Genomic DNA, 22,356 nt, shown 5'->3' on the forward strand with positions numbered 1-22,356 from the left:
ACATTAATGATGGCACACCCCCAACCCATTTCTGCTCTTGTTTTCTTCACTCTTTTCATATCATAGAGCCTTCCGTGTTCTTGTTTACAGCTGGGACAGACAGGATTCACTTTTTTATATCTGGACTGTCTGCCCCATCTATTTCGCAGCCGTGAATCCTCATTTAGCCCCAGCCCTCCTCCTAGGGGCAGGAATTCTCTCCCTCCTCAGCACTTACACAAACCTCACTTGCACTACGTCTCCCTAGCTAGAATGTGGGTTCCACGAAGACAGGGACTGGGTCTTATTTATTATAGTCTCACTACCTGGGACGCAGGGGCCCTAAATAAATATTTACTGACTGAATGAGTCTGAGGAGCAAGAGGGGTATGAAAGGCCCCACGGAGCACTTGGGGAGAGGGATTTTAATATTGTGTGCTGGACTGGAGTGAACTGGTACTCAGGACAGAAAAAAGCAGAGATGCCAGTTTCTCTTGCCTCAAGGGACTGGGCGTCAGGGAGTGGTTCCACTTGTGCTCCACACCCAGGGACCTGGGAGTAGGACATGCACCTTGATCTGAATGTCCTGAGATACACAGTACAGGGTGGACTTGGGCCACCGTGGAAAATCAAGGCCCTGCTGACTTAGCCCAATATGGCTGAGCTGATCTCCTGCCCTGGGGGTCAGGTTTAAAGCTCACCATGAACACCAAGTGGAGAGAGAAATACGACGGGGTCTGGGGGAAGAGGCTTCTTAAGGTTTTTGCTTAACTGAAGACAGTCTGGCACTGTCAACAGCCGTTAAATTCAGTCTGTTTTACTGAATGTCTAAAAAGTGCTAAATATAGAAAGCTGCTTTGTTTTTGGGAAGGCAGCTAGGCATTTATTCATGCTCATGAGCTGGCAAAGTTCATTTCCATACTGCTGAGTGCACGAATTGAAAGCACTTCCCTCCAGCACAGCTGTTTCCACAGTGTCCATCTCCTGTGCACCTTTCAAAGGCTGGATTCTCAGTCACTGCCCTTGCGGTGATCTCCGAAATAGAAAACGATTTAAGCTTTCATTCTTCCTGCAGCTGAAGAGTGTTGTGGAAGGAAGTTTTATGGCTGCCTCTAGCTGGCATGACTTGGAGAGTGGGTTGTTCTGATTATTTAGTCTGTTTATCAGGTTTTTAAAAATCACAAGGCAATACCAAATTAAATCACATGGAACAGAATTTAACATGTCTTTAATGACTAAAGGCATTTTTGATCTTCCAACGCCTCAGGATCATCATCTTTTATGACAGTCCTATGGACTCATGGAAATACTTGTCAACAGAATTCCAGTTAATATAATGACAGCTGTAACTGATGTCAGACCAACTCTGTACTTATATTTCAATTACTAAGAGTTGGAATTGTTGCTTCTTGTCAATTGTTTCTTCCTCAACTAAGCTTTTTTGAACACCAGCTGGCCTGATAGCAATAGAAATTAAAAGAACAATTTGTGGGGAGGAGGGTGTGGTGGTGTATGTGATCTAATGCAGTGCTTCTCAAACTGTCCTGTGCATACCAATCACTGAAGACCTTGTCAAAATGCAGATCTCAGTTCAGTAGGTCTGGGGTGAAGCCTGAGCTTCTGCACCTGCACAGGTGAGGCTGCTGTTGCTCCTGGACCACAGGCCCACTTAGAGTAGCCACACTCTGGGACACCAGGCTGTCAGGAAGAATTGGGATTTGACTCGATAGGCTCTGAGGGCAAAGCCAGGACTAATGGGTGAGAGTTATAAGGCCCTGGATTCTAGCTCTGCAGAAAGGATGGATGGTCTGGTTTTCTAATAATTAGTGCTATGAAAAAATGACAAAAATGACATGGACTGCTCTATGAAAGAGCAAGTTCCCTAGTCACTGGAGAGCTCTGTCAGAAGCTGGCAGAGGTACCACAGAGGGGATTCCTGGCCTAGGAAGGAAGTCAGAATAAATGCGCTGTGAGAGCCCTTCCAAATCTTATAAATTCATCTCATATTAAAGTAGTATAAAGTTTCAGTTATGTAAGATGAAAAAGTTCTAGAGATCTGCTGCACAACATTGTGCCTAAAGTTAACAATACTGCATACTGCACTTAGAAATTTAAGATGTAGATCACGTGTTAAGTGTTCTTACCCCAACAAAAATATAAAATAAAATATTGGCTGGCAAAGTCTCCTAAAAAACAAACAAATAAATAGTAGCATTAGCTTCAGTCTAGTAACCTCAGGTACAATCCTTGACCCTAGGATCTAAGTGAGAAAATTAAAGAAAAAAGGAGGACTAAGCAATGAAGAGCCCCCCAGATTCTGACGGCTATGTGGGGAACAGCAGGCCCGACCTACCCCCGGCCACTGGCCTTCCTCTCCCTTCACACAGAGATGCAGCTCGTCAACTCTTGCCAGGGCTAGGGAGGGAATATTCAGATGAAACAGGCCCCCAAATTCTTTAAGTCTTGATTACCCGGCTAGTCACAGACCAAAAACACTGGTGCCTTAATTATTTAGATAATGGGAGAACATGTATCAGTCTTTGGGGTGAACCCTGAGAAAGCATGAGAGGTGAGGGAAGAAAAGGAGTCATTGGCAGCAGCTGATACTGACAATAGAGAGAAAAAAACACATGAGCTGCCAGCTCTGTCAACGACTCCACCTGAAGTCATTCCCATCTTGGGGTTTCCAAGTAAGAGAAAAATGCTTTCCAGTTGTGTTGACCACAGATGGATTTATAATTGAAATATTAATAAAAAACTTTGATGTGCATATAATCATTATTTCTACTCTGTTGATCACTCTCTCAGCATTTATGGCTCTAATTACACTGGCATTTTTTTAGGTTCCTCAATTAGATATGTAGGTTATTAATATTTGTTAATTGTACAAAGCCCCTTAAGGCTATGGACAGCATCTCCTATGCACTTTTCTCTCTGTAATGCTCTGCTCTGTAAACAAGGGCCTCTTAAGAGCTGCAGCTACTGTTAAAGATGGAGACACACAACCCATAATTGCCACGCAGCCCACCGGGGTAGTGGTGGGGTTTTTCTAGTTGCTATTGTGGTAGTGATTATAGCGATATAAGTGACAACTGCAATTTATTGAATACCTTCTATGTGCCTTGCAATGATTCTGTAATGATGGTACTATTATCCTCATTTTAATGAGGAAAACGAAGCTCCAAAGTAGTTTGTCCAAGATCACAAACTATTAAGTGGGGGACCTCATTTGTGGACTGGAGACCACACACACTCTGGACAAGATCACCTACAAGTATCTTAGACCACCCAGGGCCCCTTCCTCCCCTACCAGTCGAGTCCCTTACCCCCAGCACCACTTTCTCCCCAAGCAGAGTAAGTCTGTCTCCAACAGCACAGTCCTGCACTTAATACGCGTGTGTTAGCCAACGATGACAGGGAAAACTCTGGCCACACAAGCGACTCAAGAGTCTCTTTTGGGTTTTTCTTCAGGGTATACTGTAACGATTTCCCAGAGAGTCATGGAGTGTTTCTTTTAAACCTCAGAGCTTGAAAGAGAATGTGGAAGTCATCTACCCAGCTCTTTCATTTTAGAGATGAGGAATCTAAGATACATGATTTGCGTAGGATCATAAAAATAAGTGCAGGACTTCTGAGAACTGGGACCCAGTCTTTTGACTCCAACTCAGTGCCCTTTCCACCACCCCTTTCTATGAATCACCTTGTCCCCACCACGGCAGACAGCCTTGTGTAGGAGATCCTGGCCTAACTCACCACACGCGGGCACTACCATCTGATGACAGGGAAAATCTCCAAAACAGATTCCTATGCGAATAGGACTAGGTCAGAGGAACTAGGTGGGGAGACTTTTGCTCTTCATTTTATACCTTCCAGCACTGTTTTAATATTTTATCTTTATTACCTTTTAATTAAAAAAAATCACACTTTCTTTGGCATAGTATAGAGCTCTGCCCTTTGGTGTCTGAACCCTGGAGAGAATCACAGACTCTCTGTATTCAGATATAACACTTCTACACTCCAATTACAGGGCAATCACATGTCCTCAAGGAATCCCACTCCGTCGCTGGATGGCAGTGGCTGATAATAGTGTTCTCTCTTGCAGTGTACTCAAAACTATTTTTTCAGAGCTAACTGAAATTTGCAATCAAAGTAGAGATACATTCTGGCTAATTGATGCATATGAGATTTAAAAATCATAGAAGTAGGTGGCAGATGTTGAGCATAATCAATTTCCTATCCTTGATCCAAATCATCAGTGATTTTTTTCACAGCACTGCAAAAGAATAACTAGTTCTCATAATGAGAACCTAGTGACAGGTTAAGATCCTGGAGATCCTTATGAATCAAAGACAAATGACTTTCGTGTTAAGCAAGTTATATTCTAGTTCATAACTGAGCTTCTAATTAATAGGGTAGTCTCTACTCAAAGGTCTAAGGCTTAGCACCAGGTACTGGAGATGCAAAGATATAAGACCAAGTGCTGGCCTTCAAGATGTGAACATACACTAAAGAGAGACCACAAGGTTGAAAACGTGTAAATGCCAAATGGGAGATTCAAACAAACCAGGTGCAGACTCCTGTTCTCAGGTAGGCACAACGGGTTAGATCCACCTTAGGGGAAGGACGTGAGCTGGGGCTCGCAGGAAAATTGACACAGAGTGAGAAGCAGGGTTTCTGAGGCTACTCTGACAAATTATCACAAACTTGGAGGATTAAAACAACAGAAATTTATTCTCTAACAGTTCCGGCAACCAGAAGTCCAAAATGAAGATGTCGGCAGAGCCATGCTCACTCTGGAGGCTCTAGGGGAGAATGTGTTCGTCTTAACTTGGGCTGCTGTCACAAAATACCACAGTCTTGGTAGAGGCTGGGAAGTCCAAGATCTAAGTGCTGGTAGATTCGGTTCCTGGTGAGAACCAGCTTCCTGGCCTGTGGACAGCTGCCTTCTCACTGCATGCTCACGTGGCCTTTCCTCCACGGGTGAGAGTGAGCGATCTCTGGCATCCTTCCTCTTCTTATACGGGCACTAAGCCCATCAGGAGGGCACTACCCTCATGACCTCACCTAAACTTAATTGCCTCCCAAAGGCCCGGTTTCTAAATACCATCACACTGAGCGTTAAGGCTTCAAAATACGAATTTTGGGGGACACACACACATTCAGTCCATAATAGCGTTCCTTGCTTCTTTCAGTTTCCGGTGGCTGTGGCCATTTCTAGGCTTGTAGCCACATCACTCCAATCTCCGCCTGCATCTTCATATCACCTTCTCCTCCACGTCTGTCTTCTCCTCTGCATGTTTCTTATAAGGACACTAGGCACTGAATTTAGGACTAACCTGGATAATCCAGGATTATTTCCTCATCTCAAGATCCTTAAATTAATTATATCTGCAAAGACCCTTTTACCAAACAAGGCAACATTTACAGGTTCCAGGGATTAGGATGTGGACACATCTTGGGGGTGGGTGGGGGACCATTCAGCCCACTACACAGGGCAAGAGGGACCACTAGGCCAGAGATCACCAGGAATGTGGCTCACCTGGAGGGGGACCAGAGAGGAGGTGATTTTAGCTGTGATGGGGGCTTGTGTACAGGTGCAGAGAGAGACACAGCCGGACTCAACAGCAGGGACAGGGTACAGAGGACCTTGGAGAGATGTCAGATTATTCTAGGGAAATCTTTTCTTTTGCCTCTGTCCTCCTCCTTACACTGTATTTCTGAGCCTTTAGTCTTTTAATATCATCATATCACTGAAGTAGACTTGGACCTTTTGCTCCCTAGGAAAGAGCTGTTGAGTCAGTTCAGTTCACACTTGCATCTATAGCTTCTAGAGAAAATTCCAGTAACTAGACAGCTAGTAAAAGTTGTGCTCTCAACAAACGCATTTGGGTCAGGGTTCTGGCTTCCTACATCCTACACTATGGGCAACGCCAACCATAAACAAATAAATTTATTTCCTTAAGGCATCTCATGTAGTTTCTATCAAAGTAGTATTTCTAAAACCCACCATAATATATTTGCTGTGCTTGTTATTCTGGAATTGCAGAACAGTACAGACAGTTTAACAACTTCCAGAAGTGCTTTAAGAGTTCAGTTTCTCCTGCTCTTTGGAATGTGAAATGTAGCTGACAGTCTCATTTATGGACGTGGAGAGTAACAAAGAAACCCTGACAACTCAAACATGTCACTTTAGCTGAAGTTTTAACCTCTTCCTATATCAAATGTTTATTTTTTTCTTTACAAGATTTACTCAGAGCAGAACTATATTGAGAATTGAGCCTTGTGTCTCTACCCTTCCTACTTTCAGGGTATAATTTCACAACCATAGGTGGGACCAAAAGGTAGGCAGTAAGAAGGAGAAGTAAAAGGTCAGAAAACGAGAATCTGGAAAATGACAGAAATACATAGTTAATTTTTTTTCTGGTGGGCCCACCAGAAAAAAACAGCTCCAGACAAACAGAACTCAGGGATCCTTAAGGCCACTTTACTGAGCCATGTTACTCTTGTCCCTGCATTCACAGTGGTGTTGGCTTCTGGAGGTTGGTTTAAATAACAACCATCTGGACATAAGGCACATGGAACTTGAATGAACCTCTAAAGAAGCCTTCTTGCATCTAAAGAAATCCAACATTATCCATGTAGATGGCTGCCTGGTCCCCTACGATTTATCAGGCATGTGACTTTGAATGAGGCAGTTAATATCTCTGGGCCATAGTTTCTTTCAAAGAGAAGAAAACAATATGGACCTCACTGGGTTGTTCTGAAACTCCAAAAGTTGGCATGAAAGGATATAATGAGCTGTAAAGATGCTATCAGACACTTGTTAACGTCCAGTGTCCCTTGCTGACTCTTTGGCAGCCTAGACAGAGCCACACCATCTGACTGCTTGGTGCCACCCTGCCTCGCAGCTGAAAGATGAAGCAGGGAGGCAGTGAGCGTGCGGTACTCCTTGAGGGCTCCTGGGACTGCGGCTTACGGAAGGTGAATGGTTTGTGTGCCAAACACTTACACAGCACTCATTACGTGCAGGCTTTCTTCTAACTAAATAATTTGCACAACTTTATAAGAAACCAAGGCACAGAGGGGTTAAGTAACTTGCCCAAGGTCAAACAGCTTATAAACAGACCAAGGTTTAAACTCAGGCCGACTGGCTCCCAACTGAGTTCATACTTGTTGCCTTTCATCTGTGATGGTCATGGAACAATGTGACAGATCATGACATTCCCGAGTGTCTCCTCCTCCACTGGTCTTTCTTGTGGTGTTTATTCAGCCTATGCTTACAAAAGGCAGCTGGTAAATCTCAGTGTCTCTAAAGACATGATGAATTAAAAGAAATAAATAGGACTAAGCATTTTCTCTATCAGACTGCTGAAATTATAAACACCTGAGCATGACGGCTTTAATACTCTTTTCTCTTCCTGGCAAATTCTCTCCCATTCAACTCCTGTGTCTTATAGGTTCTGGCACCAAGCCCAGCCAGCCTGGGCGTCCTGGAGTGCAGCAGAATATAATAGCCTACATAAATAAACTCTCATCAGGTGACTCTAGGAGAGCTCAAAGGCCACCTTGGATTAGCCCGGGGACAAGAGGGTGACAAGAGAAAATTGCATAATTGTATGGAGACTTACCTAGCAATAGATCACTCCATTTCAAATCCCCTATAATCGTGTGTGTGTGTGTGTGTGTGTGTGTGTGTGTGTGTGTGTGTGTGTGTGAGGAAGATCAGCCCTGAGCTAACATCCATGCTAATTCTCCTCTTTTTGCTGAGGAAGACTGGCTCTGAGATAACATCTATTGCCAATCCTCCTCCTTTTTTTTTCCCCCAAAGCCCCAGTAGATAGTTGCACATCCTTCTAGTTGCTGTACGTGGGACGCGGCCTCAGCATGGCCGGAGAAGCGGTTGTCGGTGTGTGCCCGGGATCTGAACCTGGGCCACCAGTAGCGGAGCAGGTGCACTTAACCGTTAAGCCACAGGGCCGGCCCAAATTCCCTATAATCTTGAGCCAAGCACTTGTCAATTATTTTAGCAGGATTCACTTGTTGATTTCTGACTTATACAGCAAATGCTGGCAACATTATTAAAAAAAAAAGGATGGAGGCTGTGCTCTCTTTACAATCCAGTCTTCCCAGAGTTGGTTTCTTATCTGTAGTGGTCTGTTCAGCTGTGCTGTCCTTTGTAGCTTCACATCTCCCTGCCCAGGGTCTTTTAACAGGTTCTCAATACTGGTTGAAGAAATAAAGCTAAGTGCATATAGGACTCTTTCAAGAAGACAAAATCTATTCATTCATCTTTATCTAGCTCAATCTGGCTTTGGAATGTGTTATTTTGAAAGTTCTAGGAAGGAAATGTAAAGGGGCCGTGGGAAAGACAAGAGGAAGCTGCAATTACTCATATTTTACAGGTTTTAAAATAGCAATTCTCTCTCCCACTTAGATATTCCTTAAGCTACTTAATATATCTACAGAGCTTTGAGAATAGTCATCTTTCTATCGAGCAACTGCGTGCTTATTCATTCACTCATTTAATCCACACTTACTGAATGTCTACCACGTGCCAGCCGAGGTACTTTATGTTTATTATTTCATTTAGTTCTCAAGAGTCAGCATAATTATCCAAATTTCAAAGCTAAAAAAACTGAAACTCAGAGGTTTTAAATAACATAGCAAGGTCACCTGGCTAGCAAAAAGCAGAGCCAGTGTGACTACAGGTCAGTTTCCAAAAAGACAGTCTTGACTTCTGTTCCATAGTTTCCAACCGAGTAGACTGTTCAGAGATCAAATGTATAGAAAGCATTTAGGGATTTCCTCATCTGCTAGAAGAAATTCAATGGAGAGGCCTTTGTTCGTTTTTTAAGATCTTCACAATATGTCATAGGAGTGAGGGAGCAGAGGAATTTGTGGGCTTTTTGCTGCCATTCCCCATGTACACCTGGCGATACATTCTAACCTGCCCTGATGGAGGGCTATTTGCTGCTGGCATTCAGTAAATTCAGTCCAGTAATTTGCATCTGCCATGTGCAAAGCCCTGTGCTAGGTGCTATGAGAGCTAAAGAGATGGGTAAACAGGACCCAGGACTCAAAGAACTATACACTCATTCAACCAATGAATTAATCAAAAAAGAATTATCCAGGAGGGCAGTCTTAACCGTGGCATTAGCTTAGCTCAAGGTTCCCAAACAGAACATTTCTAAGGCCTCTCTCAAATCCTGTCCGGGGACCTAGTAGAACTGGGCTGCCCTCTTCCTCTGTTCCTATTCTCTCACGAATCGACTCTAACCAGCCTTTCACAGATACCATTCAAAGGAAACCACTCGACAATGTCACCAATAACCTCCACAACCAACGGTCATTCTCAGGCTTTGTTTTATTTGACTATCAGCAGCCATTTAAAAATAAACTAATTAAAGCACTGCAATTCACAGATCTTGCATGTACCGTGGCAATGATCTACAGTGAGCACACACTATTTTTATAAAAATTATTTTTAAAGTGTTAAAGCAATCAGTGAAGATTCTTTTCAAGAAAATCACGAAATTCAAAAGGGCAGAACAGTTTCATATGGATTAGTTTAGCTAAAGGGATGGCTGAGCCAAAGACTGGGAGAGGGAAAAACACTGAAGCAGAGATCAACCTAGAACACTACAAATAATACGGTCTAATTAAGACAGTCAGAGGGACCAACAACCTATTCTTTGTATAAGCTGGCTTCTTCTAGCTGGGAATTTCCTGCATGGAGAATAGATGCCTATCTAGTAAAGACACTATACCTGAAGGATGGTCTACCTCAAAGAGATCCATTTCTTCTACAGAGTGTCAGGGTCCTTGAAACAAGACCATCTCAGTTCTGGCTCCAGAACTGGCCAGAGTAAAGGGAGCTCATCTGTCATGGTAACAGTTTCTTATATTTACAGAGGACCTTTCTCCAAGAGTTTCAATGTCTTTTAGCCAGTGAAAAGACTCAGTGTTCTCTCACGACAACCCTGCAAAGGAAGCAGGAGGTGAGTTTTGTCTCCGTTTTATGGATGGAGAACTGAGGCAAACGTCACTTGCCTCAAGTTCCTCCAATGGCAGAATATAAAGACTGTAGCCGAGACCTCTTGATTCCAATCCTCTAATATCACTAAGGGGTGACAAGTGTGGCACCCGTGCTGCCACTCACCCTGCTTGTGCCCATGAGCTAAAACATGGCACTCTTTCCCACTGAACCCAGACTCAACTGCAGAATCCTTCTCAACGCAATGCTCCTAGCAGTTACTACCAATAGATGGGTGCTGGCCTGGCAAGGGTTAGGTGGGAGAGTGGAGGGAACCGGTGAAGAACATTTACACCCAGGCAAGGACAAGGCCCAGCAGACTAGAACCAGGTAAGAATTCACCAACTTTTTCCACTTGTTTTAGGTATAGGTTATGCCAGATGTTGAAGATATCAAATATAGTCCAATTATTAAGCATCCTATTATGTTCTTCCCTAAAAGCATTTTGTTAATGTGTATAAAGTAAGGCACTTTTCATTTTATAAGCATATAGTCATATATACATTGCATACATTTGGGGGCTTTTTAATTTTTTTTATTTTTTTGCTGAGGAAGATTAGCCCTGAGCTAACATCTGTTGCCAGTCTTCCTCGTTTTTTGCTTGAGGAAGATTAGCCAGGAGCTAACATCTGTGCCAATCTTCCTCTACTTTATATGTGGGTCGCCACCACAGCGTGGCTGACAAGTGGTGTAGGTCCGCGCCTAGGATCCGAACTTGTGAACCCGGGCTGCCGAAGCAGAACATGTCGAACTTAACCACTATGCCATGGGGCTGGCTCTACATTTGGGGGGCTTTTGTACAACACTAAAGAAGAAGAGGTAGGTAGGGGTATGATTCCTGTAAAAGTTTCTAGGTACAAAAAGTAGAACTATTCACTATGAGCATTTAGGTTTTCCACAAATAAGAATGAAGTTCAAATTAATGTAAACTATAATAATAAAAATGAATGTTAATATTGACTCGGCACCTACTATGAGTCTGACTCTGGATTAAATGCTTTAGTTTTAATCCTCACAATAATCCTATGCAAAAAGAACTATTATTCCAACTTTACTGATGAGAAAACTGAAGCTTACTGATATAGTTGATATAGTTTAAGGTCACAGAAACAATTAATGGGTGGAAACAGGGTTGGAGAGGTCAAGTTTTAATCACTACGCATACCTTCCTCCCAAATCTATCTTGATAAGATTATATTTACAGCTTGTTTCCATACTGACAACATGAGGCAAACTATATTTAAAATTTCCAAAGCCCTAGTATTTAAGTTAAAAGATGACAGAACCCTTCTCCTTGGGTTTTCATGGCCCTAAGCTGTAAACTTTGTCGTAGGTCAGATGTAAAAGTGAAAACACAGACCACAATTAACACCCAGGTCTCACTCATTTTGTCCTTCAAGAAAGCAAGCTCTTTTAACACAGATATAGAGATAGGGGGTATCTACACACAAAGGCATAGCTCCTTGAGATTTTATGTGAGCAGGCTCCGGCATAGGAAGGACACGTTCAAGTTCAGTTCAAGAAACAGGACAAAGGCAAATTCAGTGCCAGGAACTGAAAGGAAGCCAGTGTGGGTACAGACTCTCAATGTCACCTGGCAATGCTGCATGAGAATTTAAGTGAAAATGACTTAAGAAGACCAAGTCTTTCAGCCAAGATGGTATTCTAAGTTCATGTATATAGTGCCCCTTCCCTATCACGACCGTACCTCCAAACAGCAAAATAGACAAAGTTATAAGCATGCTGGGTTTTTTGTGTCTGTGTGATTAAAAAAACAAGATTAAATGTTTCCATGGATCAGACACAAAATAGAAATACAAAGCATACTGTAGACAGGTGTCCAGCAGTCTTACCTCTGTGAACTAACGGGGCTAAAAAGGAAAAGGCTGGGGCTTGAGCCAGGCTCACTGCTGGAAATCAGAGAATGTGGAGGGGGAAGCCCGCACAGCACAATGAAAGGGGGCTTTAAAAATCTGTTTATTCAGGGAGGTGGCAGGAGGCAGACACAGCCTCACCACCAGGACCTGGGCCATGTTGTGTGCCGGCCTGGTGGTGGATCTTGACATTCTATCATCATCGTGGAACTAAAGCCCCTAACTGTAAACGTAAAACTTGGCTCTGGGGGCCGGCCCGGTGGCTCAGCGGTTAAGTGCACGCTCTCCGCCTCGGCGGCCAGGGGTTCCCCGGTTCGGATCCCGGGCACGCACCGATGCACCGCTTGTCAAGCCATGTTGTGGCGGTGTACCATATAAAGTAGAGGAAGATGGGTACGGATGTCAGCCCAGGGCCAATCTTCCCCAGCAAAAAGAGGGGGATTGGCATCGGATGTTAGCTCAGGGCTGATCTTCCTCACACACACACAAAAAAAACTTGGCTCTGGACTAGGGTCCTTGGAGGTAGGAAGTAGGTAACAGTAAACCCCTAGATAGGATAGAGTGAGTGCAGAGAAAGAACATGCAGGAAGCAAACTCAAGGTGACGCTCTAAACTGTAATTCCAAAGCACATAAGAAAAACTAGCACTAAGAAAGATGTCCAGGGACCAACCCAGTGGCGTAGTGGTTAAGTTTGCCTGCTCCACTTCGGCGGCCCAGGGTTCACGGGTTCGGATCCTGGGCGTTGACCTACACACTGCTCACCAAGCCGTGCTGTGATGGCGTCCCACATACAAAATAGAGGAAGACTGGCAATAGATGTTAGCTCAGGGACAATCTTCCTCACCAGGAAAAAAAAAAAAAAAAAGGAAGAAAGAAAGATGGCCAATAAAATCAACAGCAGACCTATTTCCTCCAGATGAAACGAACAGAGCAACCTGAAAATGACTTCAGACTAAACTTTTAAAAACAAGTAAGTTATTGCACAGATTATCTTATCAGTTATATTTCAACGTTCCTCAAATTAAATTTCTTATTATATAAATCTTGAAGTTTTAAATGTTGAACTTGTACTTTCCAGTGAAGTGACTAAAAGCACAGTCTCATCAGTATATTGAGCATCAGAGAGATGGCTGGATATGGCTGTGTATCCTAAGAGCCATGAAGTAAGGGCCTCCAAGATTCTTGCACCTCTGTGGCACCTTTAGAGACTGAAAGGCAATCTTGGAATACTTCGTGATGGCAGAATGGACATGGATTGCCAAAGTGGACAACACAGATGCAAAAGAAGCCAATCCTGCAACAGAACACCTTTCTTTGATAGAAAGATGGGAAAGCGGATAGAATAAGAAAATTGTCCCTGAAAATTAAACATGTGCTTTATAACTAGATTCAGGCTCAAGTTGGAATAAACTTACAAAATTCGCCATCTTCTCTGCCACAGAGGAAAAATAAGTACATATGTTTATAAAGCAACATCACATGCACATTAAAGTGGGAGATCCTAAATATAAAAGATGACCATTTGATGAATGAATAGCTGAATGACCAACCATTCTAAATCAGAAAAAAAAACTGAGGCATCAAGCACATTCCTCTTACTCTTTATGATGTAACCTCAAAAAATCTTGGTGAAAACCAAATCAATCAATTTCAAATAACACACCAAAAAAAGTTTCTGTAGTATTCAATCCAAGAATTTCATTGCACTGCTCCAATTCCTACGATGTTATAAGCACTGGCTGTTTAAATGAACCATGCTCTTTTCTTTTAACCAAGGTTGACGTTAGTGCCATCAAGTTGATTCTGACTCCTAGCGACCCTGTGTACAGCAGAGCGGAACCCAGCCTGGTCTTTTTGCACCATCCTCTCACCTTCCAGCACTAGATCAGACAATGTTCTGCTGCTATTCACAGGGTTTTCATGGCCAATTTATTGGAAGCGGTTGGCCATGTCCTTCTTCCTAGTCTGTCTTAGTCTGGAAGCTTCACTGAAACCTGTCCACCATGGGTGACCCTGCTGGTATTTGAAATACCAATGGCATAGCTTCCAGCATCACAGCCACCACAGTATGACCATCGATAGAGGGGTGGTGTGGTTTGCCAAATCTTAACCACTAGATCATCAGGGCTGGCTCTTTACCCAAGGAGGACACAGCAATAGATGCTACTAGGTGCAAAGGGTTGGGGGAAGATCACAATTCTGCTCTAATCCCAACCAGAATTTTGGCTAAGGGAGAGAAATACCCCTATGGAAAGCTGACAAAGTAAGCATAGGTCCCCTTATGAAACTAGAACTCCCATGGAGCCATGATGCACTGGCCAAGGACTAATTTTAGTCATTTTTCAATTCCAGAAGGAAGTTATAACACTGCTGAAAACATTCTTCTTCCAAACCCCTCAGGGGAGATCTTGGAGGGTTCCCCAAATGTCAGGCCTGTGACAAAATCTAATTTGTCTAGAATCATAGATTCTAATGACATGAAGCAGGGTTGTGAGGCGGCAAGCTCCCTGTCCCTGGCAATGTTCAAATGGAGAGACCCGTGGTGACGTGTCATAAATGTGGACATGCCTGAGGTGGGAGGTTGCTTGATTGTTGCTTGCAAATCTGGAACCAAGGACTCTGGGCCAAATCTTAGGCCAGCGCTTCCCATGGGGGAAGGCAATGCCAAGACAGCCAGTAGATACTGAAAAGGCTCAGAGACCCCTTAGATTATAAACCCATAGCTTTTGACAGCCTACTCTCTCTCTACCTAACTGAACATGGAATAATTAATGTGCATTTACTGCCATTGATCTAAAACCAGCAAATTCTGCCAACAGAGATTTATTAGAAAGGGAACTAAGAAACAACATATAATTAGCTGACAGTTATTAAGGAGTTAATTATTCAGTTTTTTGTCTCACTTCTTTCTTCTTCCTACTTAACTCCTTTCGACCACCTCCCTGTTGATTTGCTTCTCCCATCCATTAGAGAAATTAAGCAGGTGATACTCAAAGTAACTAACAGGGCATTCTGTGGTTCAAAGCTGTCATGAAAGTTTGGTAAAGGGCTGGAAAGGAGGGTGGGGGGGTACTGTAATTACTGGAAAAGTGATTATTTTTTTGTTTTGGTTGGTAGGGTGTAAAGGAAAGTGTGGGCTTTCCTTTACAGACCGAGCTTTGGTTTCTTGTTCTGTCACTCACTAGCTGTGTGTCCTTGAGCACATAACTCAGTTGGTCTGACTCAGCTTCCTCACGGAGAAAATAGGGATATCAATATCTGTGTTAGAGACAATTGCAAGGATTAAATAACATAATGCAAAGAGCCAAATACAGTTCTTCCCATCTGGTAGGCACTCAAGCTGCATCATTCAAATTATCTAAAATTTACTCTTCTCATATCATTAAGATACGACTGAAAGCAAATGCTCTTAATCCGAGGAGTTCCTAAGTAAATGTACACACTTTAATCTTCAAACTTCTTAATTTAAATGTGCAATTGTTCAACTTTACCTGTCGACTTCCCTGCTTGGAGGAGCAGCTACTTGTGCTCCTCGAAGGTGAGACCAATTTTTGGGATACCCCAAGGTTCTTCTCATCAGTCATCATGAGCAGCGGGTCACTTGGCCTCGATGCAGTCAAAATGCCATCAGAAGACAGTGGAGCAGAAAGTATGGAAGTGGCTCAGCTCTTATCCAATATGTTTTAAAAGCATTTTGGATGATCCAGAGGAAATCCCTAAAACCAAAAGAAAAGGATTAGAGAGTAGGTCAGAGGCATCAGACATCACCTATAATTAGCCACTGATTGTCTGCAAGTGGTTTATCTACACTACAGATTACAGAGCCCCGGTGCTTAGTTACATCAGGGGCTGTGAAGGAAAAGATGCTTTACACCTATCTCTTATTGGAAATTATATATAGGCGGTTTTTCATGTAGCTTTGTAATATGATGGACTTAAGAACACTAGTAAGAAAATTTGAGTCCAGACACATACAAAATCAGTACTATAAAAACCAACCCAAGCCATGAGATACCACTTCATGCCCACTATGATAGGTATAATAAAAAAATAAATAAAAGCACAAGTGTTGGAAGAAATTGGAACCCCCAGGCATTGCTAGTAGAAATGTAAAATGGTGCAGCCATAATTGAAAACAGTTTGGCAGTTTTTTAAAAAGTTAAACATAGAATTATCATTATCATCCAGCAATTCCACTCCTAGGTATACATCTCAAAGAATCAAAAATAGGTATTCAAACAAAAACTTGTACAAGAATGTTCATAGCAATGCTATGCACAATAGCCAAAGGAAGAAACCACCCAAATGTCCAGCAACTGATGAATGGATAAACTACATATGGTATAAGCTATGGTCCCTCCAAAATTCACATGTTGAAATCCTAACGCCCAATGTGATGGTATTAGGAGGTGGGGTCTTTGGGAGGTAGTCAGGTCCTGAGGGCAGAGTCCTCACAAATGGAATTAATGCCCTTATAAAAGAGACCACACAGAGCTCCCTAGCCCCTTCCACCATGTGAGGATACAATGATAAGTCTGCAACCTGAAGAGGGCCCTCTGATCATGCTGACACCCTTGTCTTGGACTTCCAGCCTCCAAAACCATAGGAATAAATTTCTGCTGCTTATAAGCCACACAGACTGTGGTTATCTTGTTACAGCAGCCTGAATGGACTCACAGTATATTCCATTAAAATGGAATATTACACAGGAATTAAAAGGAATGAAGTACCGATACATGCTATAACATGGAAGAACCTTGAAAACATTATGCTAAGTGAAAGAAGCTAGGAAAAAAAGACCACATATTGTTTGTTTCTTTTTTTATGAAATATCCAGAGTGGGCAAACCCATAGAGACAGAAAGCCAATTAGTGGTTGCCAGGGGCTGGGGAAATTGGGGAATGAAGTGTGGCTATGGAATTTCCTTAGGGTGATTAAAATGTTCTGGATCTAGATAATGGTGATAGTTGCACAACATTGTGAATGTACTAAATTTCACTGAATTGTATACAGCCATGCGTCACTTAATGACGGGAATAAGTTCTGAGAAATGTATCGTTAGGTAATCTCATCATTGTGCAAAATCACACAAACCTAGACGGTATAGCCTACTACACACCAAGGCTATATGGTACTAATCTTATGAGACCATCATCGTTGACCAAAATGTTATGTGGCGCCTGACTGTACTTGAAAATGGTCAAAAAGGGAATTTTACATTGTGTGTGTTTTACTACAATTAAAAAGATCTCTTTCTGTTTTTTGGAGGATGGGGTGGAGGATTTGATCTACCAAAGATTTCTGGAGACATCCTACCAAAAAACTATTACCAAAAAACTATAACATACTGTGACAAAAACTATGAGAGAAGGCAGAATTTTCCATATCATCTATTAGTACATTAGTAATTAAAACAATGATCAGGGCTGGCCCGGTGGCACAAGCAGTTAAGGGCACACGCTCTGCTTCGGTGGCCCCGGGGTTCGGAGGCCCGGATCCCGGGCGCGCACCCACACACTGTTTGTCAAGCCATGCTGTGGCGGCGGCCCATATATAAAGTGGAGGAAGATGGGCAGAGATGTTAGCCCAGGGCCAGTCTTCCTCAGCTAAAAGAGGAGGATTGGCATTGGATGTTAGCTCAGGGCTGATCTTCCTCACAAAAATAAAATTAAAAAATTAAAAAAAAAAAAAAACAATGATCATCTGTTGAGTCCATACTACTTACTGCCAGCACTATAGTAAGAGTGTCCCACACGCATTGTCTCATTTAATCAACAGTCTGATGGGAGAGTTTCATCTCTATTTTACACAGGAAAAAACTGAGGCTCTGAGGAGTTAGGTAACTTGCCCAATCATGCAGCTGGCAAGAGACTGAATCCAGGCTAGAGCCCAGGCTTTTAACCTTGGTGTTGGAAATTCTCATGCCTTATGGCCAGGTCTGGCAATAACAGCTACTGCCCCACCTCTGGGACCTAAGAGAATTAAGGAGCTGGACTAGAAAGACTCAGCAGGGAGCACATCCGAAGCCAGCTTTGAAGATATAACGCCCCATTCCTTTCCACAGCACAGTACTAATCCCCAAGATGGCAAAGTATCTGTGGTGGGGAAGGGATCAACCAGGGCAGAAACAGGGACACCTCTTCCAAGCAGTGAGCTGGGCTGCCACCGGCCACACCTACAGCTCTTCAGGGGTAAACCACTGCCTTCATCCACAGCCCTGAGTTAAGGGTGACTAACAAGTTTGGTTTTAGCTTCAGAAGGCCAGACTTTTATTTAACACACTAAGTTCAAATAAATTCTACAACTTTCCCAAGCATGTTAACAACAATAAAAAAAAATTTATATCTAATCCATTTGGTTATTAGTATTCACACAGTCTAATTTTTAAAGGATGTTATGTAACTATTCAGGAACCAGCTAGTTAGATATTATATCAAACTTTTGTTTAATTATTAAGTACTCAAATCTCCTATGCCTTTCCCTCGCACTTAAAAAATGAGTATGCTAAAACCATAAACTAGGGGCTGGCCCCGTGGCTTAGCAGTTAAGTGCGCACGCTCCGCTACTGGCGGCCAGGGTTTGGATCCCGGGCGCGCACCAATGCACCGCTTATCTGGCCATGCTGAGGCCGCGTCCCACATACAGCAACTAGAAGGATGTGCAGCTATGACATACAACTATCTATTGGGGCTTTGGGGAGAAAAAGGGAAAAAAAAGAGGAGGATTGGTAATAGATGTTAGCTCAGAGCTGGTCTTCCTCAGCAAAAGAAAAAGAGGAGGATTGCCATGGATGTTAGCTCAGGGCTGATCTTCCTCACAAACAAACAAACAAATAAAATCATAAACTAAAACCAAGACAAAAAGGAGGAATATAAAAATTTCAGTAAATAAAATTAAGGTACCTGTAGCCATAGAACTCAATTCCCATGTTGCTTTCATAGAAACCCCCCAAATCTCCGTATGCATTATGTAGTGGATCCAACAATAAATAAGACTTAAAGCAAACCAACACCAGCCTCTTCATCAAGTTAGCTTTACTCATGGGGGCATGACTAATTGTACCTGAAGTTAGAAGCAAACGCAGTCTAGTTAAAAACCACCAAGAGAGGCGGTAAAGATACATTAATAGTTTGTTTAATAGCACTGTTGGCTGTTGCTGTTTAAGAAAGAGGAAAAAAAAACCTGACGGGAACCCCAAACGATGAGATGTGTGTGGGGGCAGCCATTGCCATGACAACTGACTCCACAGTAGATTAGGAATACCAACAAAGGGTTTCTGTTTGTCTGTGCAAGTATTTTTTTTTTAAGGCTGAGATTCTGACAGTAAGTCTGAGGGGGGGGGTGGTGTGTGATGTGCGAAAAAGGGAGAAAAAAGAGTACATAGGCAATAAAATCAGAGTGACTGGAATTCTGAAATGCCAAATCAGAAACACCATAACCCTGCCCTAGGGGCAACGGATAGAAAGGATCATCTTTGTCTCTCAACCCTGCCTAACTTCCCTTCCCAGGTATCAGCTACCAGTCCAGGGCTGTGAGTAGGCCAGATCCCATACTCATTTAAATTGGTAATTAGAGTTCAGGTCTCTGCAAGTATCACCCCGCTGCCTCTTCTTCTCCTTCAGGGAAAAGAAAGGGTGGGAATCCACAGCCTCTCCCACATCCGTCCCCAGGGTGAGTCTGGGATTACTGCCTAGGAAAGATATCTGTTTCATCCCCCAGAACCTTCCTGCCTAGCCTCATCAGAAATTCAGTTAAAATTACCAACGGTGGCTTTAAAGAGCAAAAGAAGTCAAATTCTGGGGAAAAGATATGCTTAAAAAAGGGCAGAATAAAGAATGGAGGCAGCAGTGGCCCAAGAAGAAGGCACCCCAGGGGTAAGGTGGTCCCGTGGAATAAGGCAGCTATTGCATCCAACCTAGGGGACCCCGCGGGCTGGCCTGGGGGTCATCAGAGGGAAGGTCTTGATGGGAGTCCCAAGACAGAGGACCTCCACGAAGGGGAGTCACACGGGGGAAGCCTGGTGTCTTCTACCCCAACTAGCTGACTTCACGGTGCTGACCTAGTAAAATGGCGAAGAGAAAGCCCTTAAGGGAGGTAGATATTGTCCAGGGGCCAGGGCCCTGATTCAGGGATATATGAGATGATGAGGTGGGTACATATGAAAGACCCTTGCGTGCTTTCACCCTTCCCAGTGACCTTTCCATGGAAAATCTCTAACTCAAGGAGTTTATTGATTTGAACAAAATATAACAGTTTCCCTGGCGTAACTTACATATGTAAAGTGAACAAATCTTTTTTTTTTTTTAATAATTTTATTTATTTATTTATTTTCCCCCGAAAGCCCCAGTAGATAGTTGTATGTCATAGATGCACATCCTTCTAGTTGCTGTATGTGGGACGCGGCCTCAGCATGGCCGGAGAAGCGGTGCGTCGGTGCGCGCCCGGGATCCGAACCCGGGCCGCCGGCGGCGGAGCTCGCGCACTTAACCGCTAAGCCACGGGGCCGGCCCTAAAGTGAACAAATCTTAAATGCACTGACAGCTCTGTGAAGTTTTACGTTTGCAAATACTGACATCACCACCACTCAGATCAAGAAATAGACCATTTGCAGCCTCCCCAGAAGGTTCCTCCATCCCCTGGCCATTGATCTGACTGGTAGGGGAGCCGATCCTCCTGCTGAATGCTGTAGTACCTGCCCCACATCCACCTCTCCTGCAAGTATTTGTCAACCTGCCCCAAGTCAGACAGCTGGGACTTCTCGAGCTTACAGGAACGGACTATGTGCCTTCTGTCTAATACCAGTGTTTGATGTGTGACAGAATTCACCCTGGGACCTCCTTTCATCTCAGCAAACCACCCGGGAGCCAAATCCAACAGGCATGAAAAGCCCAATGCATTTAGGGCAATTCAAAAATGCCCTGCGCACTTGTGCCTCTGATGAGCTGGGTCCTCTCTCACCACTGCCATCCACCTTGAGAAGCTGATGGGTCAGGTCCAGGTGAAAACGGTGTTCCAGTTAAAAGTCCAATGGGAAAGACATGCAAACATACGCTGTCTTGGGGCTTCCATTAGGGAACGAGAACTCTGGTTTCCACCAAGGACAGGGAAGAATAAATAATCAAGTCACTGCCAAGCATTTTGGCAACAAAGGCTGATTTTAAGACTTATTTTAGTAATTTTCACGTAGAAAAGAATACACAGTTTGGAGAAAGATGCAAAGGAGGTGTACACAGCACATACATGCCTCGGAAGGAGCACACCAAGGTCTGAATTGGTGCTCCCTTATGACAAATTCTGTGCACCTTGACAAATATACTAACCTCTCTGATCTTCAGTTTTTTATGTAGGAAATGGGGAATTGTGAGGAATAAATCAGAAAATAAGGATAAAGTGTCTGGCTTGAATAGAATAGAACTCGACAGATGTTAGTTCCAGTTCCTCCTCTCCTGGCTTCCTGAAAGTGGCATGTGCAGCAAAGATAAGACCCTACGCTCCTCTTGCAATCAAAACAAGTAAGGACTCTACAGAATTTTAAAACATCTTTGTCTTTCAACATATTAACATTTTCTAAAATCCGTAACACACGTGTGAACAGATTTTTAAATCATCAAAGCAGCATGCCTACTTTGGAACAAGATATAAATGCAGAAAGATAAAAGCCACATTATTCATCCCTACTGGCTGTTCAAAAAAGCAACTTAACGTTAACTAGTAGGTTTGAAACAGTGGCATACAACACAGCTATTTATTATTCTGCTAGGCCTGGGGGTCTGCACGCACACACTTGGTCATGTTTTGCTTGAGAAACAAGTTTTGCTTCCATCCTTTGAAACAACTCACATGAAGACCAGATGGCATACAGTTCCAGTTAATATCAAATTTCCCAGTAAAATATATAGATAAATTATGTCCTAAATTAACACCAAAAAATTTTATAATAGAATATCCATTTCTGGTCTTTTTTGGTAAAAGAAAATTATTCAAATCCTGGATATGCGTGTTTTTTTGTGTGTGTGAGATCAGCCCTGTGCTAACATCTGCCAATCCTCCTCTTTTTTGCTGAGGAAGACTGGTCCTGGGCTAACATCCGTGCCCATCTTCCTCCACTTTATATGGGACGCTGCCACAGCATGGCCTGCCAAGCAGTGCGTCTGTGCGCGCCTGGGATCCGAAGCGGGGAACCCCGGGCCGCCGCAGCGGAGCCGTGCACTTAACCTCTTGCACCACCGGGCAGCCCCCTGGATATGCATTTTTTAGAAATAATGCCCTCTGAAACACCTTGATTTCCAAAATGTTACATGATCAAAATTATAGTTTGGGGGAGGCCGGCCCAGTGGCGCAAGCGGTTAAATGCGCGCGCTCCGCTGCGGCGGCCTGGGGTTCACTGGTCTGGGTTCACCGGTCTGGATCCCGGGCGTGCACCGACCCACTGCTTGGCAGGCCATGCTGTGGCGGCGTCCCATATAAAG

At 43.4% G+C, this 22,356-nt stretch overlaps 1 protein-coding gene across 3 annotated transcripts in view; it reads right to left on the bottom strand.

The window, feature by feature from the left end:
* The window catches only part of OSBPL3 (oxysterol binding protein like 3), a 202,841-nt gene that overhangs the window by 73,641 nt on the left and 106,844 nt on the right, over positions 1-22,356 (bottom strand). For all 3 annotated transcript variants that reach the window (XM_058527308.1, XM_058527305.1, XM_058527312.1), the window contains exon 2: positions 15,379-15,603. In XM_058527308.1, the coding sequence (XP_058383291.1) occupies positions 15,379-15,474 (96 nt within the window). In that variant the 5' untranslated portion in view covers positions 15,475-15,603. The remainder of the gene's footprint in view (positions 1-15,378; positions 15,604-22,356) is intronic.

Source organism: Diceros bicornis, chromosome 3, assembly GCF_020826845.1.
Source record: "Diceros bicornis minor isolate mBicDic1 chromosome 3, mDicBic1.mat.cur, whole genome shotgun sequence".
In the NCBI taxonomy this organism is placed as follows: Eukaryota; Metazoa; Chordata; class Mammalia; order Perissodactyla; family Rhinocerotidae; genus Diceros; species Diceros bicornis.